Genomic DNA, 25,546 nt, shown 5'->3' on the forward strand with positions numbered 1-25,546 from the left:
CTCAGCTGTCTCTGGTGCTGCGAACTATTACAGGACGAAGAGGACTATTATGAAAACGAGCAGTATGACTGACCATGAACTGATGTTTGCTAATGTCTTATAAAGAAGCGGGATCACATGATAACGTTACATGAACACAGTTAGACGACGTGCTGCAGAGACATTAAAGAGTAAGTCATACAATATGCCATATTTTGTTGTAGCTAGTAACTTAGCATCACATATGACCTACAGAGTGACGTCTGGGTATTTCAACGATGTATTTCACCTCAAATAAATGTAGGCTGATTGGTTAACTGTTTAAGGATCCGTAGTCAGGTTGTAACAATATTCTTACGTGTTTGCTATTGCATTGTGGCATGTTGAGAGGATCCAAACGCACAAACAAAGCTCAGTATAAGAGGAACTAGCCCCCATTGTTTACATTTGAGGTGAAAGGTGAACACAACAAAAGCAAAGCTGCTGGAACAAATCATTAACATGTTTATGGTAAACCTGTGACTGATGCTTTCTTCTCTTGAAGAAGTAGGGCTTTTAAATATTGTGACATTTGAGATGTATTCTACTTGTTTAGTATTTATTATAAATGGATAGACACCGACCTGATTTATTTCTCTGTCCTTCTTTCCAGGTGCCTTGACATAATGCTGGCAGTGGAGAACTGAGAGGAGTTTTTACATTATGGAGGCTTTAACTGACTATCTAAATGTTTTCCACATAAAGGCCAGTGGACTGACGGTGACGTTTAGCCTCGGCCTCATCTTCCTGGGTCTGCTTTACTGGTGAGTGAATACTTCAAACCTCTGTGTTGGGTTGCTGCAGTGGCTGTGGGAATGAAGTCAATATAGTGTAATAAATATAAAGCACATGCCTTCTTGAAATGCAGATAAGCAACCTCCTCACTCATCAGATCTGATAGTTGCAGCTTTGCATGCTGGGTTTCAGATAGATGAGGTTCTTGAAGGAACACTTTATAATATTGTTGACCAGGGAACCAACTGAAGATTTGATTGTACTCCACTATTGTTTTGCCGACTCTTAACAGCGCTATTTTCATTCATCGATACAACTCTGTGCACTGTCTTCTAGGTATTCAATTTACCCATATTCAGTCCTTTCACGATGTGGCATCAAACACCCAAAGCCAATGCCTTTCCTGGGCAACATATTCATGTTTCGTCAGGTAAGATGACCTCTTTTGTCTTCAACTTCTGTCAGATTTGGTTTGGACTATGAAACATATTACCTACCAATGTAAGCAAAATCTTCCTTCCAACATATTATATTACTGCACTAGTACTGTTCCCTTTATACCTCGACCACTGCACTCTGATTATTTACTCTTCTACCAGCACTAGCTTGATTAGCCAGTGACCTCTACTGGCTTGGCTGGGTAGTGATCAGCACTATGAAAAAGGATCACTGATTGTAATGAATTGAACATCCATTATCAATTTGGGTTTTTGCACAACAGCCTACTTAAAACAACATTAAATAGCAAAAGCCATCCTGTAATCTTTTTTAATGCAGATTGTTTAGTATAATATATCTTAATGCCTAATTTAAAAGTGGTTGATCTTATTCCCGGAGATTAACTACAAAATGATATGGAAGTGGGACCTTCCTCATCATCATCCTTGTCCATTTTGTTAGATATAATTTACTTGTCATAGGTTTTTGATCAACAAGTTGGCTATCAATTATAAATATATACATCTCCCACAGTCACATCATACTGACAACAACCCAAATAGTGATCTGTCGCTAACATGGAGTTATTTTACAACAAAAAAAAGAGTTGATGGGTGATGTGCTATGTTTTTCATCTGTTCTGATCTTGTTCTTTATTTTTCGTTTAAGGGTTTTTTCAACCCTATCAATGATCTGATAAAGACGCATGGCAGAGTTTGTGGGTAAATATTAGAAATACTTTCTGTATCAGCATCTGATGAAATGATGCTCTGAACATTTTTAGTTCTGTCACATTGTATAACGAAACCTACACTTCTTTTGTAAATACCCATGGTGGAAGCATTAAGATTAACTCCATTTGGTATATTTCAGGTATTATTTGGGCCGGAGAGCGGTGGTGGTGATAGCGGACCCTGACATGCTCAGACAGGTGATGGTCAGGGACTTCAGCAGCTTCCCAAACAGAATGGTGAGGACATGAAAGAAAACATTCCCATGTACACTTTGTGCTCTCTCTATGATTTAATGATGACATAAGTGCATATATTTTTTGTTCTCTCCTTTCTCTCTGTGTAGACTGTTCGCTTTGCCTCCAAGCCCATGACAGACTGCCTGCTCATGCTGAGGAATGAACGCTGGAAGAGAGTGCGGAGCATCCTGACCCCGTCCTTCAGCTCTGCCAAGATGAAAGAGGTGAGATAAGAGTGAACGCCCATTAGATGCTGCCACTTTTTAAATGCTTTTGTGGTATTGAAATGTGCAGGATAGAAGTTCAGATCATTAATGTCTACAAGAAACAGCTCACAGACATACAAGTTAAACCTTTTTTTTAACAGTTACAGATGGAGGGCAAGAAGTGGAGTTGAAGGAAAGAGAGCTCTTACTGTTTTGTAAAATATTAAAATAATTTCCCCGTTTCTTTTTTAAGGTCACTTTTTTTTTCTTGTGCAATGTTATTATTATGTACATGATTATAATGAAATATCAGTTTCTCGTATAACTAAAGGCTGAAGTTGGTGTAACTACGAGAACTGTTTTTGTATCTAAGGGTGGAGAGTGGTGTCCTGGTACCGCTGATAAGCTTGTCTCTGAATGAATTTACGGCAGCGCAGACCTTCTGCTTTGATCTGCAGTAAATATCAGATCTGTACATTTTGGAGACAATATTTTAGTCCAGGAGAAAAGAGTGGAGAGGGAGTGAAAGACTTCTTTGTTGAAAAAGAGAAATGATTTCCAAGGCGTTTTGAGTTCATGGTCCATCTAAATTCTCTTTGCTGTCTAAATTTTGACTTTGAATGATATCTGATCAAGTAATTTTCTTCCTTCATTGGTAAATCAAAAATATTGAATTGAATGACCTATCTTTATCTTTTTCATATCAACCTCTTAATCACACTATTTATCCTTTAAACTTCTCTTCAGCCGGGATTAACTTTGAATAGTCATCCCCACAGTGTGACTGTACGTCCATGCAGCGTGTGTATTGACTGTTATATCTATGAAAGCCTTTTTCAACTGCGTACAGTAGTCTGAGTGTGCTCTTTATCTGTCTGTGGCACCTTTCCCAAATGATTGGTGATTAGTAGGTCACAAACTATTTTAATTGTTTACAATAGCAAACGTTCTTGTTACATTTTAACTGTACCCATAATGATCATGACTCGTCAATAGATTTTTCAAAAGAATCTTCTTTTTAAAGAGGCCCTATTATGCTTCCTTGGGGTCTTCCCTTCCCCGTAGTGTGTGATATAGTTTTTTGTACATGTAAGTGGTCTGCGAACCCAAACATCTGCCTGAAACACCTCCATTTTAGTCCTTTATTTACTTCCGAAAATAAGCATAATAGGGCCCCTTTAAAAAAACACCTGTTTGATGTGGAGGTTGGCTAGGCGCTAGGTTCTGATATCAGTTTTTTTGTCACAAGCATACTAAAGAGGAGAAAGTAATGCAGGGACATGTTTTTTATTTATGTTTTTATGATCAATAGTTCTTTGAAATAATCAATATCAAATGAGCAGCTCACAGTATTCTTTCTGCACCAATCTATCCGATCCGTGTTGTATTCACTGGCAGCTTTGACGAGTATCAGTGTCTCTCATTGTTCCTGTAGATGGTTCCGCTCATCAACACAGCCACCGATGCCCTGATGACGAACCTGGACGTCTCCGCTGAGTCAGCAGAAGCCTTTGACATCCACAGGTGATCACACTCGAATGAACACAGGCAATCAGTATTATATAATCATCTTCACGGCCTGATGTTTTAGTTTGTGTGTGTTCTGCAGATGTTTCGGCTGCTTCACCATGGATGTCATTGCCAGTGTGGCATTTGGAACTCAGGTGGACTCTCAGAAAAACCCAGATGACCCGTTTGTCCGCCATGCTCAGATGTTCTTCGGCTTCTCTTTCTTCAGGCCCATCATGCTGTTCTTCAGTCAGTCCAATCTCTTTGTATTTCTATTTGTATGTGTTTATTAGAGGCATTTATACAGGAAAGCAATGTAAGTAACCAACATATGAAAACATAGACCAGAAGAGGCGTGTTTCCCTATATATAAATGGGGTTATTGCATTTGGAGAACTTTAATCACAAACTAAATAGGTTATTATAGATGTATTTAAATGTAAATAGAGTATTTGTGTGTCCAGTTGCATTCCCATTCATCATGGCTCCTCTGGCGGGACTCATCCCAAACAAAAGGCGTGACCAGATGAATAGTTTCTTCACGAATAGCATCCAGAGGATCATCCAGCAGAGAGAGGAGCAGCCTCCTGAGCAGGTGAAGCTCATTGTCACTTAATAAGCTTATAAGATCATGTATACTGTATACAAAACTTACCATTTCCTAGTTTTAACAATGTTTTAAGAATGAGTTAATTGGGTTTCTTGTGCATGCAGAGGCGTAGAGACTTCCTCCAGCTGATGTTGGATGCACGAACCAGCAAGGAGCATGTGTCTTTGGAGCACTTTGACTCAGAGAAGCACGCTGCTGAGCTGGATCAGAAGAACCAACTGTCGGCCTCCGATCAGGACGACCGTCCGTCCCCACAGGAGCCCCCCACCATGCGCCCACAGAAAAAGATGATCACTGAGGATGAGATTGTGGGCCAGGCTTTTGTCTTTCTGCTGGCAGGCTACGAGACCAGCAGCAACACGTTGGCCTTCACCTGCTACCTCCTGGCCATCAACCCTGAATGTCAACGCAGAGTGCAGAAAGAGGTGGACGAGTTCTACACCAGACATGTGGGTGTGACGCCTTACGGTTTGATATCATCTCATTTTCTTCAGCTACTAACCACAAGATTTAAGTTTCAGACGTAATTCATGCACACATTTGCTCATTCTGTTTTTAAAATGTACTGAGATTTTCCTGATTTGATCTTATCTTCCTTGCGTTGTAGGAGTCAGCGGATTACACAAATGTCCAGGAGCTGAAGTATTTAGACATGGTGATAAGTGAAACACTGCGCCTCTACCCTCCAGGATTCAGGTAAATCCAGAACATTCAATGAGGATAAGATCGTTTTTGCAGAATGAACAGGGTTAACTATTTCTCTACATACAAACATACAGTATATGTTTTAGTTTTTGTATTTAATAATACAGAAATCAAATGGAGGAGAGAAAGGGAATAATACATGCATTTTCTTTTTCTTTCCCTTAACTGTCAAGTGGGAACTAAGTATCTTTTGTACGTTTTGTGTCTCTCTTATTTTCCTACGATACTGCAATGATTGGCTGTTAATAAGAAAATATGAAGGACAGACCATCTATTTATTTATTTTTTGAGAAAGGGACAGGTAATATATAAGGTATATTACAGGTATATATTATTTTCTTCTCCCTGCTCCTTTTCGGGGATTTACAGAGACATGTTTTGTAAATAATTGTTATACATTGAACATTACATTACATTGCATTTAGCTGACGCTTTTATCCAAAGCGACTTACAATAAGTGCGTTCGACCAACAAGATACAAACTTGAAGAAAACAGAATCATATAAGTACATCAGGTTTCATAGAGCTAAAACATTTCAAGTGCTACTCAACTGGCTTTAGATAAGCCAGTCCTTTATTAGTATATAAGTGCTTTGTTAGTAGTTCTATCGCTCGAAGTGGAGTCGAAAGAGATGAGTTTTCAGTCTGCGCCGGAAGGTGTGTAAGCTTTCTGCTGTCCTGATTTCAATGGGGAGCTCATTCCACCATTTTGGAGCCAGGATAGCAAACCCACGTGTTTTTGCTGATGGGAACTTGGGTCCCCCTCGCAGTGCGGGTGCAGCGAGCTGTTTGGCAGATGCGGAGTGCACGCGCTGGGGTGTACAGTTTAACCATGTCCTGGATGTAGGAAGGGCCAGATCCATTGGCAGCATGGTACGCAAGTACCATTGTCTTGAAGTGGATTCTTGCAGTCACTGGAAGACAGTGAAGGGAGCGGAGGAGCGGCGTGGTGTGGGAACATTTAGGAAGGTTGAAGATCATCACACAGATGAGAGGCGACAACTGAGCATGCGTGGAAGTTGTGTGTGAAGTCTGAGAGCATGTAGCTCCCGTACCAAACTTTTTGAGAAATCAGGTTATGATCAGATGAGCAAGTTGATCACTCAAAGTTTATAGCGAAATACGATGTGGGAAATGTAATGCCACCGAAGAAACCAAACAAAAAGGCTAAAGTGCCATTGAATGAGAGCAGCGGTCTTTCGGGAGTGATTGACACACAAGCAGCAGAGGAGAACGCCATGGAGAGCGGGGCCTCGCAGGTGAACCACTCGGAGCTGGCGGTACTAATACGCTCCATAATAAGAGAGGAGATAGGGGCTGCTTTCGAGAAATTCCAGCCGCAGCTTGATGCTTTAAAGGGAGAACTTGACTCATGTTGTCAGAAGCTCGGTGATATGGAGGAGGGGATAACCGACATGGATTGTAGGGTTGCTATACTCGAAACCGCAAATGGCAATCTAATGAAGGAAAGCAAAGAGTTCAAAGACAAAATAGAGAGGATGGAGATTCAAAGCAGAAAGTTTAATCTACGTGTGATTGGACTGAAAACGGACATTGAGAAGAGCGATCCCATTGCCTTTGTGACAAACTTTTTAAAGGAGGTGTTCGGAAGTGAGCTCTCATGTGAACCGGCAGTCGAGATTGCATACAGGATTGGGCAGGGGACTGATTTGAGACCCAGACCTATGATTGTCACTATGCAGAGATATCAAGCTAAGGAAGCTATCTTGAAGCTGGCAAGAAGCAAGGGAGAGATTATTTTCCGTGACATGCGAGTGAAGATATTTCCTGATATTACTCCGGATGTTGCCAGGAAGAGAGCCCTATTCAATGACGTCAGGATGAAGCTGCGCAAGGCTGAGGTGAGGCATGGGCTATTGTTCCCCGCAACGCTCATCGTAACCTTCAATGGACAAACCAAACTTTATCGGGACTGTAGTGAAGCTGAGCATTTCTATAAAACAGTGATAAGCCCGGTTTCAGTTCAAACCAGAAATGAAGGTGGGAAATGACTGATTGACATCACCAGATAGATGGTATGATTATACATATAGGAGAAGAAATTAATTGTATTATGAAAATGGAAATTGTTGCAGTTTTGGTGATCTCCACAATTGTTTTATTTTCTTGTGGGCCAATATTCACTGGTCTATGAGTTATCTACTCATTTATTTGAAGTTATTTACTTCATCATCTGCGAGTATGAATTTATGTTTATTAGATTTTGAATAGAGACAAATTTCAACTTGTCTCTATTGTTGTTTATTCTTCCTAAAATGTAATTGTGATGTATTGATTAGATCTAGTGTTGCGAGACATTACCATGAATATATTTCATACTATTATTTAAAATGTTCGGGAGCTACCGTGAAGCTCGTCTAATTGAGCGAGTGAGTATGCACATTTATAGCAATCTATGTGCAGATAAATGTTGGGTTATGTATGTGATGGTGTGTGTGGTTGAAATTGTGTTACATGTATGTTTTAGTTCAGCTCTCATTTTGATAGGAAGTGAAAAAGAGATAACATTTAAATTGCCATCTTAATGTTGAATAAGTTACCAAGTAAAGGGTTTAAATTGGCTCACATAAATATATGTAGTTTAAGAAATAAAGTGTCTGAGATAGAGGAAATATTATCATGTGGTATTCATTTGTTAGCAATATCTGAAACTCACTTAGATGACACATTTAATGACGCTGCTGTGGATATTGATGGATATAGAATATTTAGAAAGGACAGGAATGCAGATGGAGGTGGGGTGGCAGTATACATTCAAAAGCAAATACCAGCTAAAGTGAGATATGATTTGATGTCTGCTGATATTGAAGTACTTTGGTTGCAAATTAATTTACCTCACTTGAAACCTTTGTTGGTAGGATGTTGTTACAGACCTCCAAATGCAAACTTAATTTATTTAGACAAATTATGTGAAATGTTAGACAAAGTTTGTGATCTTGACAGAGAGATTTATTTTATCGGAGATTTAAATATTGACTGGAATATGTTGCACTGTGCCCTTAAAAACAAGCTGCAGACAATAATTAATACATGTAACTTGGTACAAATGGTGACTAAACCTACTAGGATATGCATCAAGAAAGATGGGTCAAAAAGTGCAACTTGTATTGATCATATATTTACTAATTTTAGCCATGTATGTTCTCAGGCAATATCAATTCCAGTAGGGTGTTCTGATCATAATTTAATAATTATCGTGAGAAAGACAAAGGTGCCAAAAGCTGGACCAAAAGTCATTGTGAGGAGATCAATGAAATATTTTAGTGAAGAGTCATTTATCCAGGATGTTCAAATGATATGTTGGAAACATGTTTTTGAGAAAGTCGATCCAGATGATGCTCTTGATGTCTTCAATTTGTTATTCATGCAGGTGATTGATAAACATGCTCCACTTAGAAAACAGACTGTAAGGAACTTTAGAGCACCCTGGTTAGATGAGGAATTAAGGGATCTAATGAAACAAAGAGATGATGCAAAAAATGTAGCTCTCTCATCAAGTTATGAGTCAGACGGGCACATTTATAGAAGGTTAAGGAATTATGTTACAGCATTAAATAAAAAGAAAAAACAGTTGTATTATGGAAATAAAATTAAAGAGATAAAGGATGACAAGAAAAAACTGTGGAGCTTAGTGAATGGCATGATGGGCCGTAAGCCGAAATCCACCTCAACATATCTTGAGGTGGATGGGACATTTTTGACGAAACCAGTACAAATTGCTAATCATCTGAATGATTATTTTCTTGATAAAGTAAAACATTTGAGGATAAATATGAATCAAACTATAAATAGTAACTCCACATTTCTAATACAGGATTTAATTATGAAAAATAAGAAGTGTACATTTAAAATAGAAAAAGTGACAATTACAGATGTTGAATGTCTACTAGGTAAATGTAATGATAAACCACCAGGAGTGGATAATTTAGTTGGTACATTTCTTAGATATGTTGCTAATTTTGTTGCAGAGCCCATCTGTCATATTATAAATTTGAGTATTGATAAATGTATTTGCCCACAGGCATGGAAAATAGCAAAAATTATTCCACTTGCAAAAAATCCAGCTGGACCATTTTCTGGTACAAATAGCCATCCAATAAGTTTATTACCAGCATTAGCAAAGATAATGGAGAGAATAATTTTCAATCAAATAGAAAAATACTTTGAAGGTAACAAACTTAATACTGTGTATCAACATGCTTATAGACCTGGCCATTCCACATGCACCGCTTTAACACAAATGACAGATGACTGGAAGGGCGAACTAGATAATAGGAAGTTAGTGGGTGCAGTACTACTCGATTTTAGTTCTGCTTTTGATGTCATTGACCATTCTTTGTTGTTACACAAGCTGGAACAATATGGTTTTCATTTGGAAACGCTGAAGTGGTTAGAAAGTTACCTGACAAATCGAAGTCAAACTGTTTTTTTTAATGGAAGTCTCTCAAAGATGAAAAAAGTCACCTGTGGAGTACCTCAGGGTAGTTGTTTGGGACCACTTTTATTTTCTATTTTTACAAATGACCTACCATTAGTGTTAGAAAAAGCTAAAATTGTAATGTATGCAGATGACTCAACAATATATTATGCAGCATCAACTACAAGAGAGTTGACAAATGTTATGAATAAAGATCTACTACTGATATCAGAGTGGGTCATAAATAATAAGTTGGTACTTAATGCCGGAAAAACAAAATCGTTATTAATAGGATCAAATCATCAGTTAAAAGGTGAACCAAAATTGCAACTACATTTAAACCATATTGAAATTGAACAGGTCAAGGAGACAAAATTGCTAGGTATAACCCTGGATCATAAATTATCTTGGTCTAAACAAATTGATAATGTTGTATGTAAAATGGGAAGGGGTGTGTCACTTGTAAAAAGAATTGTAAAATATTTGCCTATGGATGTCAGTAGACAAGTTTTGGATGCTTTGGTTCTGTCGCAGCTTGATTATTGTTTGGTTATATGGTCTAGTGCTGCTGAAAAAGATTTAAACAAACTACAAGTAGCACAAAATAAGGCAGCACGATGTGCACTGCAGTGCTCCTACAGAACCAGAGTCACTGAAATGCTGGAGACACTGAAATGGTTAACTGTCAGACAGAGGTCAACTTATATTTTATTGAATTTTGTCAGAAATATTACAGTGACTCACTCACCAGATATATTATCACAAAGATTTATAGCGCAATATGCACAACATAACTATCAAACACGACATACAATAGAAGGAAGGTTTGTATTACCTAAATCTAAATCAAATATGGGACAGAAAACAGTCATGTACAGAGCCATGATCAGCTGGAACTCTTTACCGGTTCACATCATTCAGGAAAATTCTCAAGTACATTTCAAATGGTTGCTAAAAAATTATTTAAGTATTACAAAGTAAATTTGAACTGTGCCTGTGGCTATGTATGCATATATTATTATGTACACTTATTTGTATTTACTTTTGTTTGGCCTTAGGATGGCGATAATTGAATGACCATGTTAGGTTCACTTCATTTCACTGTAAATAGCATGAAATTATGAGCTGTTTTGTTTTGTTTTAATTTTGTTGTATGTTTATGTATGTTTTGAGTGTGTGAGGACCCCAGGAAGAATAGCCAATGCTCATGCTAGTGCTAATGGGGATCCTAATAAAGACATAAAGACATAAATGAAGACCAGACGAGCCGCTGCATTCTGGATGAGCTGCAGAGGTCGGATGGCACATGCAGGTAGACCAGCCAGGAGGGAGTTGCCGTAGTCTAGGCGTGAGATGACGAGAGCCTGGGCCAGAACCTGCGTCGCTTTCTGGGTCAGCTGGGGACGCATCCTCCTGATGTTGTAAAGCGTGTATCTGCAGCAGCGGGTTGTAGCAGCGATGTTTGCAGTGAAGGACAGTTTGTTATCTAGGATCACACCCAGATTCCTTGCAGTCTGGGTCGGGGAAACAACAGAGGTGCCGATGTTGATTGTCAGGTCAAGAGTGGGACAATCTTTTCCCGGAAGGAAAAGCAGTTCAGTCTTTTCAAGGTTGAGCTTGAGGTGGTGAGCAGACATCCACTGAGAGATGTCAGCTAGACAAGCAGAGATGCAACGACCTGGGTCTCTGAGCGGGGAAAGGACAGAATTAATTGGGTGTCGTCAGCGTAGCAATGGTATGAAAAACCATGCGGGCTAATTACTGATCTGAGCGAGTTTGTGTACAGGGAGAAGAGGAGGGGACCAAGAATAGAGCCCTGAGGGACCCCTGTAGTTAATTGACAAGGGTCGGACTCGGACCCTCTCGAAGTTACCCTATAGGTACGGTCTTTGAGGTATGAGGTGAGGAGGGAAAGTGCAGAGCCTGAAACTCCAAGTTATTGGAGAGTGCGAAGGAGGATCTGATGGTTCACCGTGTCGAATGCAGCAGACAAGTCCAACAGGATGATGACAGAGGAGAGGGAGGCTGCTTTAGCAGTGTGCAGTTCCTCAGAGACAGCGAGGAGGGCAGTTTCTGTTGAGTGACCTGCCTTGAAACCAGACTGGTGCGGATCCAGAAGGTTGTTCTGATGGAGATAGCAGGAGAGTTAGTGAGTGAGTTTGTGCATACCATGAACGGAACAAATCAAAATGAAATGGTATTTTGCTCTCTACAGGTTTGCGAGAGACATCGACGAGGACTGTGTGGTGAACGGACAGTTCCTCCCCAAAGGAGCAACTCTGGAGATCCCCGCCGGCTTCCTCCACCAGGACCCCGAGCACTGGCCCGAGCCGCAGAGCTTCATCCCTGAGAGGTAGGGGGCTGTTCTTACAGGAGATAAACTATAGAGACTGCAACCTGTGACTCATTGTTTAAAATCTGGGGTTAGTGTTAGGTGGTAAAATACCTGCATTTCTCTCTAGATTTACACCAGAGGCCAAGGCCAGTCGACATCCCTTCGTATACCTGCCGTTCGGGGCCGGACCCCGTAACTGTGTGGGAATGAGGCTCGCCCAACTGGAAATGAAGATGGCTTTAGTTCGTATATTCCGCAAGTTCAGCATCGTGGCCTGCTCTGAGACCAAGGTGGGTTCCAACACTAAGGACAACAATCTCTTAAAAAACGACAAATCTAAAAAAGTATTGGTTAACACGAGACACATTTAAACACTGAGCAGAACTGCAAGAACACTGGCCAAAGCACATGTTTTATCAACACTGCTTCCACTCCTACTGCTATTTATTTACTTTATTATTTGCCCCTTTTGTTTGTTTGTTTGTTTGTTTGTTTGTTCACCATGTAAAGCGGCCTTGGGTCCCTTGACAGGTGCTATACACATTGAATCTATTATTATTATTATTATTTATAATTAATTATCAATAATACAGTTAAATTATTGTAATTTATACCAACTGAACTGTCTATAATTACTAAGGTTGTAATAGTCAAAATGTGATAATCGTTCATCTATTTCCATGCGTGGTTATAAATAGAGTATATGCTAAAATGCTGCTTTTTCATATGGTTTTCATGTCTTTGTTCAGGTTCCTCTTGAGTTGAAGTCAGCAAGCACTCTGGGACCTAAAAACGGCATATTTGTGAAAATTGAAAGAAGAGACGCTGGAGAAGGCGAAGTGAATTCTCCGCCAGCAGACAGTGAGAGAGAGATATCACCATGGACGGTAGAAACCTGATGAACCGTTACAAAGCATACATATTTAATAGTTATCTTATACAAGATTGAAACATTGCATTTGAAGTTACAGTTCACTGTACAGTGTTTCCCCTAGGTTTACTGCTTTGGGGGGGGGGGCATTGGGATATATATTTTTTAAATCCTCTGGAGCAGAGAGAGGAGCTGTGGATTATTGTTATTTATTAATGCATCAGTGTTTCTTGGGGTCAAAAACACGTTTTTTATTTTTTAAACACCTTGAATTTCAGGGGGGGCGCGGGGCTCCGTTGGCGCAGCGCCCTTCCAAGACAATGGTATGGGAAACATTGCTGTATTTCTCGATGATAGTGCATGGTTAGTGCCTTTCTTCTTGGTGAGTGAACTTTAAAGGGTACTGAAGACGAGACGTGAGTAAAAAAAAAAGAGTCGAGCGAATAAAGACGGACTGCATAAAAGTCTGTGAAATGAATGAATTCACCTCAACTATTTGTCTTCCTTGCACTGTAAAATTAATTTATTTTATTGATATGCAAGTGCATTTAAATATTTAAATGGATGTTATGGTCTCTACAAGTTACTGCTGTTGACTCTAGTCTTACACAATGCTGTCACGTTACATCTTTAAACCCCTTCAAAGGAGAGCTGCTATTTTACAGTGAATGGTTTTTAAGGAAATCCTCCTGTTTTATTTTCTGATGACTCAGCATTTATGAAATATCTCACAATAGTAAACAAGATGGAACTTGTTTAAGTCGTGGAGTAAAAACATTTGATTAAATGTATCATGTCTCATTTATTATTCTTTACACTTTATTGAAATTATGTTCAATCTTATTTGGAATTTATTTTATGAAACTTGGGAATTAGAGCCCTGAATAAATTTGAATTGTAAATGTATACAATAAGATGTGATTAATTGATGATTATACATGTAGCTGCTGTGATGAGAGGCACAGGGCTGAACATGCCTTTCTGAATGATGTACATTTAAAATGGGTTGAATGGCACTTGTGTGTAATTAAATATTAACATGTGAAAATCAGATCACTCTTTGTTCTGTTACATACATTGTTCACTTTATTGGCAATTTGTAATATGTCTTCTACACAACAAGGTGATTTAATCTCATTTCATATAACACCAGACCCTCAGATTCCTTTATTGACCAACAACAACGACCTGGAGCAGACTGCAATAGACACTAAACACAAGAATATACTTTTTTTTTGTTTCTACATTCTGCAAGAATTTTCTGATACACTTTACTAATTACTTAACCTCAAACTATTATATCAATACAATGATTATATTGTATTCAATACTTTTAATGATAATCTGTGTAATATGTTTTGTTTTTGTTGTACTGTTTCTGTTGTAATTGTATGTAAAGCGTCTTTGAGCATTAGGAAAAGCGCTATAAAAATCGAATGTATTATTAATATGTATTTTTGCATTGTAGCATTACAACTATAATAAAGACTTCTTCCACCGGTGTTAAACATCACAAACCTTTAACAAAGCCCCCGGCAGTTTCCATTGAAGTACACAGTATGTATCCCATAATAAAGATTTACCCCAGCATTGTGACTCAAGAGTAGTCGATTATATACTCGGGATAGATCTGTTGTTTCTCAAAGACAATAAAGATGCTGGGGTCGCTCTTGCTGTCGACACAACTGTCGTAGAGGTCTTTGCCGCTTCCTTTGGGTGGGGGCCGGACATAGCTGCTGCTCCCCCTGGTGTAGTCCCCGATCAGCACCAGAGCAACAAACATGATGTTGTTCTGTTTACTTTTCAACGTGGCATATCTGTGCGAGTAAGACGCATCTCTGGCAAAGTAGCTCCCTAAAAAACAAGAGAGCGTTAATACTGACTGATAGTGAAGGCTCTGTGTCTACTGTCATGTTAAGCTTCAGAAGTCCCATGAACATATACAACACAGAACATTTTGGGCAAAGAAATGTCTTTTGTGGTCTACATTGTAAACTATTCATCATACTGTACCTTTGCCGTAGGCCGTGCCGTGGACCCCACACATCCTCCAGTCAAAGTTTTGCTCACAGATTGCCTCAATCAGGGATTCTTCTGTCCCGTGGAACAAGTACTGCTCATTCACAGCTTTCCCTCCATTCCTCATCTTCATCTGCTCTTTCTGCCTGAAAACACAACGTAGAAAACATAAATGTAATAACTTCTAAACCCTATGATTTTGGTCAACCCCTGAGAGTTGCTAAATGCTACGCTGACATTCATCAGCTAATCTCTAACTGTGTCTGCTGTTTTAGAGGTTTTTTCAATTAAAACTGTTTAACAGCTTAACACAAGGCCCTGAGAGCAGTGGGAGGACACTAAAACAGTACAGTACCATATTAGCTCAAAATCACCGTAAGGCTGAGAGGAGCTGCAGATTCAGGTGATAACATCGATACAGGTTCCTTATTACAAGACAAGTGATCACTCATTTTAAACATACATATTATATATTCATGAGATAATAATACTGGTATAGCTGCTTAATGCCAATTTACCACTGAAAGATTTTCCACAGAGAAGAGTTCTGGATCCTCTGTATTTTGTTGATTTTACTCTGTGGCATCGTGCGCTTAAACAGCGACTCAATCATCTGATACTCCTTCCCAGATTTGGAGAGGAGTACGAGCTGGAAGATAGAAGTACAGTGCAACAAAAAAAAGGGTCATAAATATTCAATGTTCAAGACAAGAACACATTTAAATATTACAGAGTGTAGCACTGCCACCTCAGTTGAGGGCAGATTGAGAACTGGACCAAGCTAAAATTAGCAGAGGTGAAAGAAGTAGATCCTTTTCTTAACTAAAAGTACTAATACTGCAATGCAAAAATACTCCATTACCAGTAAAAGTACTGCACTGAGAACCGTACTTAAGTAAAAGTATTTAAGTATGATCAAGAACATTTACTTCAAGTATTAGGAGTAAAAACACTCGTTGCTAAATATTTATTTAAAATGTAAAGCAGATCATCTTGAAAGCTGGGACTGTATAATAAATAATAAAGCAATAAGTAAATTGCTGCCCACTCATTATCAGTGGTTTACTTAAATATCATAAACAACATCAAAATAATCTGAGTTGTTGAAGTAAATTGAAACTAAAGAGTGTTGTAATGAAGCAAAAAGTACAACATTTCCTAGTATAAAGGGGTTCTTAAAGAAAATACTTAAGTAAAGTTCAACTACTTCAAATGTGTACTTAAATACAATACTTGAGTAAATGTACTTAGTTAATGAAATGTAGCTAAAAAAGTAAGTAAAAAAATATGTAAATCTGGTCAACTCTGCAGTACACAGCAAGCTGCCTCCTCCTTCCTCCTCTACATCACTCAGGAGCAGCGCCATATCAGGAGCATCTGGCATTGTCAGCATCACCTCACTGCACACCGAATGTATCTGACTGCAGAACTAAAGTCCCCATCGTCCTTCCTCTTTACTTTTAAATAGATATAATGATGCAACCCCGTTTACACTTTCCCTGATTGAGCAGCTGATCTACTCCAACATCCCGGAGAACGGCACAACAAAACAAAATGGTGACCCTGTTTCAATAGACCATACTCTTATAAACAATTTTAAAAAGCTCATTAAACTGTATATTTTGTTTAAACATTGGGCTAAAATGTATAAATAAACAATCGTAAAAACCCTGCTTTTTTTGGAACAGGGAGAAAAGCAGCCCTCTGTCATACAGTATATTCTAATGTAGAATACCTTGTGTCCAAAATCCAGTATGGCAGTCTTGTCCCAGTTGGGGGGGAAACTGTCAGCTGTGGAGGAGCTGGGTGATGACCCACTATAGGGAGACACGCATAGGAATGTTCTGACTATTGAAGTCACTTGAGTCAAGGAGCACTTCAAAACAGCAATGTTAGATTTGAAGCATAATCTCCATTTTAAACCAATAATAAATACCTCTTTAGCTTCACCTCCACGTCATGACCCGACACAAAGACAGGCCTCCGTCGGACCTCCCTCTTGGTCTTAAACTTGACATTCTGCTGATATATCCCCTGTGCTCCCAGGGCACTCTTGAAGTGGAGGATGTACTGGTGGTTGCCAGCACCAAAAGGAATCTCAGTATCTCTGTCTGCCAGGTACACATTCTCCAGAGTCTGAGAGGTCACAGAGGCTGGCCTGTCACCATCTCCCTGCAGAACAAAGGGCCAGTGATGAGATGGAAAGAAATAGTAAGAAATTAGAAGAGGAGCTTAACAAATCCAAGTCTAGTTGTTGCCTCGGTCGGGTACTATAAAGGGTAAGAGGACGCATAGCTGCACCTTCTTTATGAATTAAATTAAATTCAACTGTTTTGTCATTGCAAAGAGTACTGATACAAGCAAATACACTGAGTATCTAACCATGAGTGCAAAAGCAGCAGTAACATGCAGTCTAATGTATAGTATAAATACATATTTTTTTAAAGTATATAGAATATGAACAGCATACATGGGTATGAACACTATGAGACCATAGAGTTGTAAATTAAGAAAGTATAATATATAGACATTATAGTCAGAATAAATATGATAAACAATAAACTGTTTTGGGCATTTTTATAAATAATATGAATAAATATAAGTACACTATAGCAGATATAGCTGATATATTTGGTTATGGTTTGACTGACCTGTCCATACTCCAGCCATTTCCCGCTCTCATCCTTCCAGTACCAGAGCCACTGTGTGGTGAGAAGAAAGTGGGGGGGCTTTGAGACGGAGGAGGCTGTGGACAGGCGGTGGACTGGAGACCCTCCGTATGTCATGGTCATGAAGTCTACTGACTGCCCAGCAGGGGGTGCCGAGCTGAAAGCAAAATCACAAGATATTTCTAAATAATAAATATTGAATAACAATATTCAAATGCACTTTCTACTCTACATCAACAAATATGTTATCTATAAAACGTAACTGTTCCATCAGTAAAATGTAAACTACCCAGCAGTTTATAATGAAAACACCTTTTTTACTGGCTGCATTCAACACATTTATACATCAATAATTACGATCCAATAATATAATATATATTATTATGAAATGGGCCAGTGTGTAGAGTGATTATCTTTTCATACTTCAAATACATTTTGTTGGCAATAATTCTACAATTTTGCAGGACTTACTATTACGGGAGAATAACAACACTTGTTACTACTTTGTACTTTCTCCACTTTCTAATTGTGGTCTTTTTCTTCAAACATGCACCTTGTTAGTGACAGGTATCTCAAAATGCCAAAGGGGGCGGCTGGTGGCTCGATGCAGCTCGTGTCCTGTCCTGGGTCGCAGTAGGCCTTCTCCATGTCTTCCATGTCAGGCAGGTCCTTCCAGGTCACACCATCACGGTCTAACACCTGCCATCTGTAAGGCCGGGGCCAATGGACACGAGCACACTTCTCTGGGGGAAAACAGTGATAGAGACACACTCATTAAACATCTAGGGTTGCACAAGGAATCAACATTTTATAGAAACTGCAATATGGACTAGTAAAATATTACATTACATTGCATTTAGCTGACACTTTTATCCAAAGCGACTTACAATAAGTGCATTCGACCAGGAAGACACAACCTTGAAGAAAACAGAATCATATAAGTACATCAGGTTTCATAGAGCCAAGTATTTCAAGTGCTACTCAACTGGCTTTAGATAAGCCAGTCCTTTATTAGTATATAAGTGCTCTGTTAGCAGTTCTATTGCTCGAAGTGGAGTCGAAAGAGATGAGTTTTCAGTCTGCGCCGGAAGGTGTGTAAGCTATCTGCTGTCCTGATGTCAATGGGGAGTTCATTCCACCATTTTGGAGCCAGGATAGCAAACCCACGTGTTTTTGCTGTTGGGAACTTGGGTCCCCCTCGCAGCGAGGGTGCAGCGAGCTGTTTGGCTGATGCAGAGCAGAGTGCACGTGCTGGGGTGTCCATGTCCTGGATGTAGGAAGGGCCAGATCCATTCGCAGCATGGTACGCAAGTACCAGTGTCTTGAAGTGGATTCTAGCCGTTACCGGAAGCCAGCGGAGGGAGCGGAGGAGCGGCGTGGTGTGGGAACATTTAGGAAGGTTGAAGACCAGACGAGCCGCTGCATTCTGGATGAGCTGCAGGTCGGATGGCACATGCAGGTAGACCAGCCAGGAGGGAGTTGCAGTAGTCTAGGCGTGAGGTGACGAGAGCCTGGACCAGAACCTGCGTGGCTTTCTGGGTCAGCTGGGGGCGTATCCTCCTGATGTTGTAAAGCGTGTATCTGCAGCAGCGGGTTGTAGCAGCGATGTTTGCAGTGATGGACAGTTTGTTATCTAGGATCACACCCAGATTCCTTGCAGTCTGAGTCGGGGAAACAACAGAGGTGCCGATGTTGATAGTTAGGTCAAGAGTGGGACAATCTTTTCCCGGAAGGAAAAGCAGTTCAGTTTTGTCAAGGTTGAGCTTGAGGTGATGAGCAGACATCCACTGAGAGATGTCAGCTAAACAAGCAGAGATCCGTGCGACGACCTGGGTCTCTGAGCGGGGAAAGGACAGAATTAATTGGGTGTCGTCAGCGTAGCAGTGGTACGAAAAACCATGCGGGCTAATGACTGATCCGAGCGAGTTTGTGTACAGGGAGAAGAGGAGGGGACCAAGAACAAAATATCCAAATCGCCTTAAAGAGCCTGTGACACGGTTTTCCCCCATCATCCAAACCCATCAATTTGAGTAAATATTGTCCCCTTGAAACCGTTACTGAACTGATTTTGGATATTTGTACTTTGATAACCCTTAATCTGCCCTTCAAAGTTTACCATATTCTGGATCTTCTCGGGGATTCTTCAAGTCCCGCCAAATTATGGGTGACGTCATTGCGGGCACACCGTTCCAGCTGCACCGTTCAGGATCCCAGCTTCTGCATGTAAACGCACGATGGCGCACACAGCAGCAAGCTCAGACAGCGATGACAGGTTAATGTTGAACGTGTCTGAGCGCTCATATGAGGCTGAAGGATCGGTTTATGTTGTATCTGTTAGAAGTTTAGGAATGAGGTGCGTCAATATGGGCGATCATACGGTCATGTAGCCAGTGGTGGACTGGGACTAAAAATCATCCCGGGACGCTCGACCGGCCCACTTCGGTACCGCTAGCAAATTGTCAACGGGGGGAGTGGGGGATGTCAGGGGCGGCGGGTGCTGTAGATAGTAAATGTAAATATGTAAATATTTGTGTCACTGCATCCTGGTAAAATACAAATATAATGTATAATGTCTGTGTCTTTGACATTAGCGCTGCTAGCCACCTGTGCCCTGTACTACGAAGCCAGTTCAACAGACCCTGGATATGTTTGAGTAACAAACAAACTAACAAACAAGATCTCGCTAAGCGGTCCTACGACGCTGGTTATCAACTCGGTAAATCAAGCCAGGGTTTCTCTCTCCAGCTGAGAGCGCGTTCACGTCTAAGACACGAGTGGATCTGACTTTAATTACATTTGACTCGAGTGTTTCGTCAACATAATGTGTTAAATAATACTTCTGCATCCAGTCTGTGACACTGTGAGTGTTGCACGGCCAGATGAGGCTGGAGAAGCTGACTCAGATAAGGAAATATATGATATATTATGATATTATATGATCAATGATCTGATTGATGATGTAATATGAATGATAAGTGCGACACGTCGGCGTCTCCTCTGCATACGGCAGTTTAAACTGTATTTCCTTTATCCTGTAATATGACTTGAGAGATTGAAACTCCGCACACTGAGTGGATCTCTTTTCTATAGACGCCGGAGGCGGACAGCGTCAGGTAAAATAAGTTATTTAGCCTTCTCAAACCTGAGCCTCACGCGCCGCCTATGGGGGATGTGCTAGTGACTTATCCGACCGATCAGGATTCGTCCCGTGGCCAGTCCGCCACTGCACCCAGCTCACGTAAACTGTCAACGGGGGGAGCCTCGCTGCGGGGAAACGGTGGACCTAGTGTCCCGATCGGAGTGGGAATAATAATAATAATAATCCGTGCATTTTATCCATTAATTTCCCCAACATTGTGGTAAAAAAAACACACGTTTAATCCACGTTGTTGGTGTACTACAACTACAAAAAGCATCGGTTTGTTTTCTCATCAGGAAATGCAGACCGGCACAAACAAACGATTTTTAATCATCATTCTCACGATCATTTAATGTATCATATGTTCGCCGCATTGACATGAAAGCACTAATAAATGTAGTTTCATCCACTTGAGTTTACAACTACAAAAATAATCTATTTGTTTTTATATCACATCCTACGGGAGGAAATTCAGTAGCTCTCACTACCGATTTTTAATCCTAATGTAATCATCATCTTCACCACGATCATTTATGTTTATGTCGCCGAATTGACGTGAAAGCACTGACAAATATGAATATACTGTAGTCAACTTCATTAAAACGTTATTAACGTGCCTAATCTCAGTAATTCACCATTTCTACGCATGACACAACACACTTTGTCCGTGTTTGGCTCTCGAAGCGTTCCCGCATTGACGTCACTTCCGGCTTCCCCCAAAACTTCAAAATGAGTCTAAGGAATTTCCCCGCGATGTCCGAAATTATTGATATTTAACGGAACGGTATCGCTTTTTCTTTTTTAAACTGACTGTTCGAGATTACTAGTAGCCCAATATTTCATTGCACAACAGTTGTTGGGAGGCTGTCACAGGCTCTTTAAGGGCAATATTCGGCAGAGGCAAAGTCCCGGCCCACAAAATGTATTCAACAGACTTAATTAAAAAAGTCTTTGCTTTTTACAGTTGCTCTTAAAAAGAAACAAACACACTATGGTCATTGTAATCATTTTTGATGATGAGAATGTGAATTAGGTTTCAAAAATGGACATCCCACCTATTGTCGCGAATCATGACTTTGTGCAGCCTTAACATCATCTTCTCTTTACGAATATTTTGAGTTACCTTTGAAGCTGCAGTGTCTGCGGATGAAGAAGAGACAGATTTCATCCCTCTCTGCATCGCTTATGGCTTTAGATGGACCAGCAGAAGTAGTTGGGGGTCCAGGGTTGTTGCGAGATGGTTGCTGAGTCGGGGTTCTCGCGACTGGCAGCGCTGCAAGAGAGTAGACACACAAATCAAATATATTGCGAAGACTACAACTCACTTAAGAACGTTTATTTATTAAAGTCCTTTACCGAGAACAGCAGAAGCTTGTCTCTCATGTTGACCCGTGATGATGAATTTATTTCTGTAGATCTGAAGAAGGTTTGTAATATTTTCCTGACTGAATCCTCGGAAAATCTTCGTTCCATTGGCATCAACAGCATGTGTTCTTTTGCACGAGGAGCCAAACTTACAGTCACCCTGTAGATAGTGCATGCAGATGTGGAGCTTGGTGCAGGAAGTGGTGAATTTGCAGGAACCGTGCACACTGTTGCCTTTATTGTAGTGCTGGCAGATCTAGAAGGGGTGACTATAACATTAGGATGTGCATTTTTTTTTTCTACAGAAAAGCTGCTGCTACTAAAACCACCTACCTCAGGCAGCAGATATGGATCATTCTGCAGTAACAGCTGGAACAACTGTTTCTCATTCAAGTCCTGAAGACCATATTTTTTCAAAAGCTCTGCATTGTTTGGAAAAGCCAGGCTATGGGGATTTTTACACTTTGCTCTGAAATATAAGAGAAGGGATAACATAGAGCTCAGTGAAAGGCTTTTTATGGAAATAAATGAAAAAACGTTGGCTTCTGAAAATATGCAGGCACCTGGAGATGAAAACATTGTTTTTTCTTTTCATGTTTTGTCATAATAATGTTGGGTTGCTGTCAAAACATGTCTTCATGCGTTTTCTAACATGGGACAAAATCAACTCCATAATGACTCCCACTTTCTGCTATAGTGACATTGTTATTTAAATCAAACTTTTCTTACAAGTAAAATATTGGCCATAACCCCTTTCAGTCTAGAGAGGGTTATACAAGGCTTTATAAGTGTTCTACACTTTGCTCAGTTCACAGAGTGGGTTATTCAGGTTCATGTTATGATGCAAACTACTGCCATCTCATGGTCCAAAAAAGGACTTACAGTTATTGTCATTTTTAATGATCTAGATCTAGAAGAAAAGGGTTACACATGTTTGAGTCCTTCTATGTTAAGTTAGTTTGTATTCCGTCACAGCCAAAAATAGACTGTCAAGCTATGTAATGTTTTATATTTTTCTTTAAAAAAATTTTTTAAATGCATTGAGCTGTAGGCGAAGATCATGAAGCTGTATAGAGCATAGGTCAAAGAGTCCTGATGACTTTCTGCATTATTTCTGGTTGTGTCAAAGCAAGTTATTCAATCAAATGTGTTCAACTTCAATCCTGTCTGACTGTATCTGTGTGCATACACCTTTAAGAGCCCCACAGCTGATTTCATGTAGGCTCATCTACAGCTCGCTCTCCTTTCTCAATACACGTCCTTTAAACATGATAAAATAGTCTAGCCTTGACAAATTAAGCGTTTAAACCTGAACAGTTGACACCCATTTATTTTTATTTTATTGAACACTAATATGTACGACTACTACCACGTTATTTCAACTCAGGGTAGGCATTTCCTACTGCTTTACAAGACAACATAACAAAGCCTCAAAATGAAGGCTAGCACAACAGTAGCAACTCACCCGAACGTACAGTCTCCAGAGACGTAATACCTGCACAGGTGTAACCCGTCGCACTGTGCACACTCTCCGGGTTTCTTCTGACAGAGACGCAGGCTGGTTTTAGCCACTATCAGACTGTCCGGGCTGATTACTTGGCTGCCGAGGGCCTTCTGCTTTCCTTCTTCAATGGCTATTTTACCGTCGTCAAAAATGACACTCCGCAGGACTTGAGGCGCAGCAGTGAAAGACTGTGCAATCTTCTCATCAAGGTGCTTGAAGTCCAAGCAGCCATGGTGGTCGCACAGGGTCTTGGTGACAAACTTAGAGATGAGTAAAGTCATACTTAAATGAGTTTCGTCAAGTCAGCTAACCAGTTGGTTCAGCAGACTGACCTGATTTGATACATCTCCTACAGTTAAAGCGACGCCCGGTTACAGAGAAACGAAACTGAAACTTTTACAGCGATAGAACAACAAACAACAAATGTATCGGGTATTTAAAGGAGCAGAGGCTGAAGATGTACTTAAAGGTACTGTAGGTCATTCACTTCAGAAACACTTTTAGTTATAGTCCATGTAATGCTCTTAACATCCCGATAGCAATGAATAAATGAAATGCTTTGACAATAAATATATACAAATAGAAATATGTCATCTGTGGAAGAAAAGGAAATACTCTGTTAAGAAAAAAGCCTGCAATCAAAATGTTACTCAAGTAGTACAAAAGTATTAGAATCAAAACATACTTAACGTACAACAGTAAAAGTAGGCTACTGATTATGCAGATCGGCCCATTTCAGAATAATATATGTTTTGATCAATCGTTGTGTTTATCAAAGTTGGTAGGTGCAGCTAGTTTTAATGACTTTGTATACTGCAGGGTAGCTTGTGAATGTTACTCAAGGTGTAACTAAAGTCTTATTTAATTGTTGATTATATTTCACATCATTAATCCAAATCTGTAAAGTAACTAAAGGTATTTAATAAATGTAGTGGAGTAAAAGTACACTATTATAGGGGAGAGTTGAGTCATTTGTTTGTTATGCTGTCCTCTAAGCAAGGAGAAATGACACATAGTAAAAATGAAAACACACACCTATAATTAAGGATGTCTCCTATCAATGGCAATGATAAGAATTAATATTTGATCAAGGGCAGTGAAAATATTACTTCTTAAAAAAAAAGTCTTGTGGCTCAACTTGCCCCGGGTTAGGGGTAAGTTGATCCAGGTCAGGGGGTAAATTGAACCACGGTTCAAACCTGGGCATACCTACAACAAATCTTAAAGGTAACTATAAACAATAAATAACAAACCAAATACAAGCTTAGTTTTTCAAATATTTTTAATATAAATTTCGATTGAATTGATAGATTTTTTTCAACATGTTAAAAGGAAAAGTAATCATACAAATGGTGATACCATTTCATACATCTTACCAATCAAATCAATTAAATTCAACTTTAAATGTAACCTACAATGAGCTCTTATTATCAACTTGGCCTACTTTCATTAATTTCTCCATTGAAAAACTGGCTCAACTTACCCCAAGGCCCATGGTTCACTTCACCCCATAGCCACCATTTTAGAAAAAATAGCCTAGCATTAAAATGCAGTCATCTTTAGCCTAATGACTCACATGGTTTAATACGCTGCCAACACAACATATACAATATGTGTTTAAACCTGGATACTTTTTTTTTACATGATAGCTGACATCTAGAAAATGTACTTTGACAAGCAAAAAACGTTTTTTGTAAAAATGTTTACTTACCAGACCAATAGAGAGGCGAAGTCACGCCCATCTACTTCCGGCCCATGGGACCCCGGAAGCGAAAAATTAACATTGAATTCAATGGAGAGAGAAAACGTATCTTTTGATCCCGTTTGAATTGTGCCACGAACTACACATATGATGTTTGTCAATCTTAAACAATAAGTTCCATGTCAAAAAAGTCACATTTTGTCGTAAAACTGTTGAAATATAAGACTATGAAAAATACGCGACTACAAAGACTACAAATCCCAAATCCCATTCTGGCTCGCGTAAGTGATGTCACAGGCGATAATGCTCCAAG

General features: G+C 39.7%; 2 protein-coding genes across 2 annotated transcripts; one reads left to right on the forward strand and one right to left on the reverse strand.

Annotated features, from left to right (window-relative positions):
• Positions 1 to 10: 10 nt before the first annotated feature.
• tbxas1 (thromboxane A synthase 1 (platelet)) lies at positions 11 to 14,084 on the forward strand. The gene is made up of 14 exons (XM_034084267.2): positions 11 to 170; positions 632 to 782; positions 1,090 to 1,183; positions 1,861 to 1,913; positions 2,065 to 2,161; positions 2,269 to 2,385; positions 3,803 to 3,891; positions 3,977 to 4,125; positions 4,341 to 4,471; positions 4,591 to 4,935; positions 5,094 to 5,182; positions 11,845 to 11,982; positions 12,092 to 12,254; positions 12,714 to 14,084. Exons 2-14 carry the CDS (start codon positions 682 to 684, stop codon positions 12,861 to 12,863), a joined length of 1,716 nt encoding a protein of 571 aa, XP_033940158.1. The 5' UTR covers positions 11 to 170; positions 632 to 681; the 3' UTR covers positions 12,864 to 14,084.
• On the reverse strand, positions 13,895 to 23,915 carry parp12a (poly (ADP-ribose) polymerase family, member 12a). The gene is made up of 11 exons (XM_034085099.2): positions 23,493 to 23,915; positions 22,361 to 22,496; positions 22,019 to 22,283; positions 21,786 to 21,935; positions 18,077 to 18,266; positions 17,506 to 17,680; positions 16,791 to 17,026; positions 16,590 to 16,671; positions 15,373 to 15,503; positions 14,849 to 15,000; positions 13,895 to 14,689 (listed from the first exon to the last, which is right to left on the reverse strand). The coding sequence occupies exons 1-11, from the start codon at positions 23,810 to 23,812 to the stop codon at positions 14,433 to 14,435; spliced, it is 2,094 nt and encodes a 697-aa protein (XP_033940990.1). The 5' UTR covers positions 23,813 to 23,915; the 3' UTR covers positions 13,895 to 14,432.
• Positions 23,916 to 25,546: the final 1,631 nt, after the last annotated feature.

The sequence above is a fragment of the Pseudochaenichthys georgianus genome, chromosome 6 (genome assembly GCF_902827115.2).
Source record: "Pseudochaenichthys georgianus chromosome 6, fPseGeo1.2, whole genome shotgun sequence".
NCBI lineage: Eukaryota > Metazoa > Chordata > Actinopteri > Perciformes > Channichthyidae > Pseudochaenichthys > Pseudochaenichthys georgianus.

Excerpts from the sequence above, each read along its gene's own strand:
- tbxas1 (XM_034084267.2), top strand. The coding sequence starts at position 682 with ATGGAGGCTTTAACTGACTATCTAAATGTTTTCCACATAAAGGCCAGT. Across the intron at positions 1,914-2,064 it reads ACGCATGGCAGAGTTTGTGG|GTATTATTTGGGCCGGAGAG; the intron begins GTAAATATTAGA and ends GGTATATTTCAG. Across the intron at positions 11,983-12,091 it reads CAGAGCTTCATCCCTGAGAG|ATTTACACCAGAGGCCAAGG; the intron begins GTAGGGGGCTGT and ends ATTTCTCTCTAG.
- parp12a (XM_034085099.2), bottom strand. The coding sequence starts at position 23,812 with ATGACTTTACTCATCTCTAAGTTTGTCACCAAGACCCTGTGCGACCAC. Across the intron at positions 15,001-15,372 it reads CTGTGGAAAATCTTTCAGTG|GCAGAAAGAGCAGATGAAGA; the intron begins GTAAATTGGCAT and ends TTGTGTTTTCAG. Across the intron at positions 14,690-14,848 it reads CGGCACGGCCTACGGCAAAG|GGAGCTACTTTGCCAGAGAT; the intron begins GTACAGTATGAT and ends CTTGTTTTTTAG.